Source organism: Camellia sinensis, unplaced genomic scaffold, assembly GCF_055761805.1.
Source record: "Camellia sinensis isolate YWXY unplaced genomic scaffold, ASM5576180v1 Unanchor1, whole genome shotgun sequence".
Lineage (NCBI taxonomy): Eukaryota > Viridiplantae > Streptophyta > Magnoliopsida > Ericales > Theaceae > Camellia > Camellia sinensis.
Genome location: NW_028128987.1, coordinates 4,101,619 through 4,107,618, shown reverse-complemented (window position 1 = coordinate 4,107,618; position 6,000 = coordinate 4,101,619). Strand labels below are relative to the sequence as shown.

The 6,000-nt window shown below is 34.0% G+C and overlaps 1 protein-coding gene across 2 annotated transcripts; it reads right to left on the bottom strand.

Moving 5' to 3' along the window:
- Nucleotides 1-387: 387 nt before the first annotated feature.
- On the bottom strand, nucleotides 388-5,120 carry LOC145814215 (cysteine proteinase inhibitor A-like). 2 transcript variants are annotated; one of them, XM_082910771.1, is made up of 3 exons: nucleotides 4,903-5,120; nucleotides 2,046-2,253; nucleotides 388-610 (listed from the first exon to the last, which is right to left on the bottom strand). In XM_082910771.1, the coding sequence occupies exons 1-2, from the start codon at nucleotides 5,002-5,004 to the stop codon at nucleotides 2,050-2,052; spliced, it is 306 nt and encodes a 101-aa protein (XP_082766897.1). In that variant the 5' UTR covers nucleotides 5,005-5,120; the 3' UTR covers nucleotides 388-610; nucleotides 2,046-2,049. The 2 variants fall into 2 exon arrangements, with proteins under 2 accessions (XP_082766897.1, XP_082766896.1); XM_082910770.1 differs by having other exon boundaries at nucleotides 388-600.
- Between the last annotated feature and the right edge of the window lie 880 nt (nucleotides 5,121-6,000).

The window sequence follows — 6,000 nt, the reverse complement described above, 5'->3', positions numbered from 1 at the left end:
GCTAGCAACAAGCCTTTAAATTGGACCAAGTAAACATTCCTAGCTAACCTTTCTATAATTTTGTAAAATTTAGCCTCAATCCTTTTTAACAAGACCTGAAATCATTCTTGGTTTACAACCCACCAAACATTACAAGATAAATAATCCACAATGTTACATCCACCGAATTTTAATTCACTCGAATTGCCTGAATTTGTGCGTGCCAGTCATCCAAACAGATACCAGTTGACACACCGGATGACAAGGTAGACAACCATGGTTGACAAAGGTGACACCGGTGATTCAGTCAGTCGTCTAGCTTACGTAATTCGAACAATTCGGGCGAACCCAAATTTAGTGGAATAATCATTTTTCATAAATAATTACAAAAATTTTAGCGCAGCCGTGTTTCGCAATGTTAAACATGCAAGTTTATTTATTTATCATAAAGGTCCTTAATTCCCATCAAATCCAAGGCTAAGAGTTCATACAGAAAATAGAAAGTTTCAGATAGAAAACAAGATTACACAGTACTAGTAAAAACTGAAACATATAGCCCCAATATTCATTCAAATGGGTCAGAACCTTCAAAGCTTTACATCCTTCAACTGGAACCTTCACCTGAGTTTGACTGACAACATCAGTTAATGCCTTAAAAATAAACTTACAGCAAGGAACCTACCATGCTTTGCTTGCGCATGGAACACTAGTCATTAGTAGATCAAGGTTTAAATGAACAAAAAAAAAAAGAATTTATAAACTTCGGATACTTCTAGGACTCTAAGCATGGATATGATACAAGATTTAAATGATATGAGTCGCATGATGCAGACACATTAATAAGTCAAATTCTTCAAGAGAGACAAAACATGTAGAATCGATGCCCATAATATACAATCAATCATGTAACTGATTACTCATTATTCACAAAGAACCACATTGATAATAGTTACATTGAATTTTCAACTAATATTAATATTCATAGAGGGGAAAAGGAGGTTATATTGTATGGACATTTAACACAGACAGGATTCATATTTTGCTTGTTCTCTATGATATGTTCAAAATTTTGAAAACATTGTTGAACTTTCACTTTTTTTTTTTTAAATTAATTAATTAAAACTCCTTATTGTGCTTTTACTTACAAGTATTTACGTGGTAGAAAAGCCACATCAAATTCATGGCATGTCAAATGCACGTTCAAGAACTAAGAAGCACGGACATGCGACATGTGGCACAGGTTAAATCGATCTCTATCCTCTATTTAAACTTCTTTCTTTCATCAAGGCATCTATCTCATTCTCTCTCTTGTCAACCCTAACCCTAAAGGTTAAATCTATCTCGCATATTCCAAAAGCCCCACAATCCAAAAGCCCCTCTCACGATCTGAACACCCAAAAGACAAAGCCTCATTTCATACGGCATCACACAGCGTCAACAAACTTTAAGCTTCAATAATGGTAGATTTCTAGCTTTAGAATGCTGATGGCGACAACACTGATTGGCGGCGGTGTGCAAAGACCAATTGATCTTCAAGCTTCAAGAAAGACGGTGGTGGAGACGTTGATTGCTGGCTGTGGAAGCAACGCTGATTGATCTAGGTTTGGTTGTAGAGTTTTGGTTGTCTACATCTATTGATCTCCAAGTGTAGTTTGGTTTTTGTTTTAAATTTAGTTAGGTTTTTGAGGCTTGTTTAGTGTTTTGGTATATTAGAAATCCTGTTTCTATACAACTCTTTTTGGTTCTTCTTCTTCATTGAATATGTTGAACCCCTTCTTCTATTAAATCAGTAATCGCCTAGTGTGCACAAAATTTTTTATCTTTGGGTTTTTAATTCTGAACCCAACCAACAAACTGAAGAAGATTTTGATCTAACATGCGATTGAAATCAGTTAGGCATATTCACAACTCAAACAGGTTCAGTCAAGTGACCGATTTTAAAAAACCTGACCCAAAATCAACCTCTGGATACCCCTAATTGATTAATTAATACCATACTAACTGATGAAACATTAATCATCAAACTTAAACCACATAAAGGCATTGGGTTCCATAGTAATAGTTACCTAGCTAAGTACTAGGGTGTGAAGGAGTGTCACCAATGGGCTTGAATTCCTGCAACTCCTTGAAATTCATCCATGGCTTCACCCAGACCTTCGCTTCATAAGCTTTCTTTTGACCACCGTTGGTTGCTTCCAGTGTTATATAGTACACAGTTCCAGAAACAACCTGTTGCTTCACATTCACGACTTTGCTGAACTCAAGACAAGCATTCTGCCCACAACAGTAAAGACAAAAAACAAGAATGAAACTGCATCAATGAATTGTACACTTATAAAATTTTGATTATATGCAACTGTATATATGGACACATATACGCATAAATACAAATATCACTATAACATACACTGAATATAGGAAATATTACATAATTTGAAAAATAAAAATAATAAAAAAGCTGTCAATAAATTATCTGTTAGTTTGAATGGAAAAACGTTCATCATAGTAGGATAATTATAGATAGCAGAAAAAAGTGTTATTTTCCAGCCAAAACAAACTGAGGGATCATGAGAACAATAGAATTCACTAATAGAGTAAAATGATAACCCAAAAAAATTATTTTTTGTTTGCTTTGATTCAATAGAATAATTTACACCTGAAAACAACTTATTCCTCTTGCTTTCTCATGCTTGGTTGCAGTCTTAAAATTATTTTCCTTGTAGCAAGTCCTTGAGCGTGGATAGTAGAAGAACCATCTAATTAGGAATGAAACACACACGGCAATTAACCATAGTTATTATAGGCAGTCACCTAGGCATAGCCCGCCAAACCAGGGCAGTCTCTTTGGGTTGGGCTTGGGTTTCAACTATCTTTAAGTAGCCAACGGACTTTCTATTTAAAGGCCAACTCTAAATAGAGTTTTTCATAGTTGCTTATAAATTTTGACCTATTTCATGCACAAATTGTTTAGTACATTATATTTTCATAAGGATATGCGTCAATTTTTAACTCATTAATTCTAGATATATGCATTACTCTTTGAGCTCTATAAAAAAGAGTATTCCTCCTCTTGGCAGCCCCAAATGTGGTCGGACCAAGTGATGGGAGACGCAGGGAGTGGGCCTTGTTAGGTGGGAGCTTAAATTCGAAGCACACAAAGATGGGATTTCCTGCACTGGGTTAGATGTTGGGCCACATTGGGTAGCTACACTTAGTTAATACAAAAACCTCTATTGTCACCACTAATGAATAAAACTACAAGACATGAGAACGCTCCACATCCAACTATTTCTTTTTTTGGATGCAAGTTGATCGTGGTTACAGGTGGTTGGGGATTTATGTTTATATGTAAGTTTGTCTATAATATACGTCTCACAAAGAAAACCTATAACACTGTATAGGCAATCTAAACTAACCTAGCTCAAGAAAAAAATTAAGATTAAAATCCAACTCACCTAGAGAGAGAGAGAGAGAGAGAGAGAGAGTACCTAAAACGTGCATTATGAAAAGAAAGAAGATGAAGATGAAAAGGGGTTCCGACATTACGCCCATGATTGGAGGTCAGAGATGCAGATGAAGTGATAAAGGTTTATCAATCTAGCCAGGAAGATTGTTTCCCCATTTCTTCCACTTTTTGCAGCTAATCTTGGGTTGGATTTTACAAGAAAAGTCATAGAGGTAGGAAGATAGTAGCGTAAAATCTTACTGGTTTATTTTTTCAAATAAATAAAAACTAAATTTAAGGTGTACCCATTTAGTAGGATCTTGGATGAGACGAGTAGAAACAATTCTTGCTCTACCAAAACAACCACTCTTTTCTAATTTCTACACATAATAATATACATGTATATACATGCAGATGTACAAAGACAGACACAGAGAGAGGGAGAGAGAGAGAGAGAGAGAGCACTTTCAACACTCAAGGCTGTTAGAGAGTCACTGTGCTACTTAACCATTTGATGCTGCACTTGCACTATCCTGTCTACTTTCTAGTGTAAAAATGAAAAGTTGATTTGAAAAATCCATGAGGAGGTTCAAAATAGAATTGGCCAAAAAGCCATGTACACTGATGTAGTATTCATAAAAATAAAAAATAAAAAATCTCCCACGTGCACGTATCCATCTACAACCAATGATCTCACTCTTGGGGTTTTGTTTTGTGTGGTGCTATTGATAGTTCATTGTACATCTAATGGCTATTGATGTGTTTTCTTTTAAAAGATGGACGATGTAACATTTCCTCTATTGTACTGAGTACACATGCTAACAAAAGCCATAAAATAATGATCTCTCATTGTTAAGATTACATGTGTTTAATTTAATTATACAAATAAAAACAATACAATACTAGTATATATATGTATTGAAGAGTCTGCTCTGCAAGTAGTCACTTTTTCCTTCTAATTTCTTATAAATTTGTTTAATTTTAAATTAAAAATTATCCAGGTAAGAACTTCCTACTTGCAAATTAAACAATCACAAAACACACGTATTCTGAAAGCCCTTCTTCTCATGAAAGCAGCCTCCCAACAAAAGCCCTTTTTGACAAGTATGCTTTTAACGTTATGCAGTCACTCCCCTGACAATTTGACAAAAGCCATATCATCAAACAACAAATGGGCATACTGAATTAGTCACCAACTACCTTTCAACTCATTCAAATCCACTCACATAGGCATTTCATCAAACAACCTATCAACATATTGTCTATTGAACCCACAAAACGAAAATGATCATTTTCATCACGTAATTGTTTTAGGTTGAAATTCTTTAGATCGAAAGAAACTCCCAAATAATAATAGTAAGGCATGAAAATCGAAACCCAAAAAAAAAAAGAACATTCAGCCGAACCAAACAGAACTAGTATTTCATTTTGCCGGAAAATTAGAAGATAAAGTTTGAAGGGAGAGAGAGAGAGAGAACCTCTTTCTTGTTGTGTTCGTCAACGGCAAATCGAGCGAGGCTGTCGATCTCTGAGCTGTTCGCACTGCCTGCCGATTCCGTAATTCCTCCGACTTTGGCCATCTCTCAATCTCTTTCTCTGTTTTACGAATAATTGCGAGGGATAAGATGCAGAGATAGAGTTTGGTCTTTATATACTATACAAAAGAACGAACAATATAAAATTAAAAAAGAATAAAAATTTAGTAGTAAAATAAAATAATAAAAAGTAAGACTTTATGACTTCGTTTGGAATAGGCGTGTAACTTGGGCGGTTGCCCGAATTGTAACTTGAGGTTGTCTGCTTAAGTCCGACTCAAATTAAATCTAAATTGTCTGAGTTACCTGAATTATAAATGAATTTTAGTTTTTTTTTATTATTTTTTTATTATAGAAAATCATTAATACCATCAAAATAAATAATTTATATAATGTAAGAGAGATACCACTATAGTAGTTCTTACAATTTATGAGTCAAAATAAAAAGAAAAAAAAAGTAAGATTTTATATTATTTGTATATATAATATATATTCAATATGATTTAATAATATAAATTACTTTAATATCATGTAATGACTAATAATTTATATTTATATTTAATATTTTTACATATCTATATATGTATAATTCAGGCTTCGGGTTGTTCGGGTTGTTTGACATCTTTGCTCAAGCCCGCCCAAATTTAATTTGGGCTTCTGAATTTTTTCCCAAGCCCGTACCGAATTTGAAAATATTTTGTCCAAGCCCTAAAACAATTCGGGCTGGGCTCGGGTTGAGCCTGCCCAAGTTGCACCCCTAATTTGGAAAGTGGGTTGATTTTTTGATTTTTTTTTTTTGATTATTTTAGTCCAAGGTTAAAAAATCTGGTTTGGGAAGGATTTTTGGCTTTTTTAGCTTTTTTAGTTTTTTTTGAGAAAAATAATGTAATGATTATACGTTGGATGTGATATTTTGTATTATTAAGTTAAAAAACCTATTTTATTTTTTGTGACTATTTTAGCCAAAAAAATCCTAAAAACTACTTCCCAAACATAGGCGATATACTATACAAAAGAACGAACAGTATTTAAAGGGAAAAT

What these genes read in the sequence shown, in the direction of transcription:
- LOC145814215 (XM_082910771.1), bottom strand. Translation starts at nt 5,004, where the DNA reads ATGGCCAAAGTCGGAGGAATTACGGAATCGGCAGGCAGTGCGAACAGC. An exon ending in ACGAACACAACAAGAAAGAG is followed by an intron (nt 2,254 to 4,902) that starts GTTCTCTCTCTC and finishes TGTTGTGGGCAG; the next exon opens with AATGCTTGTCTTGAGTTCAG.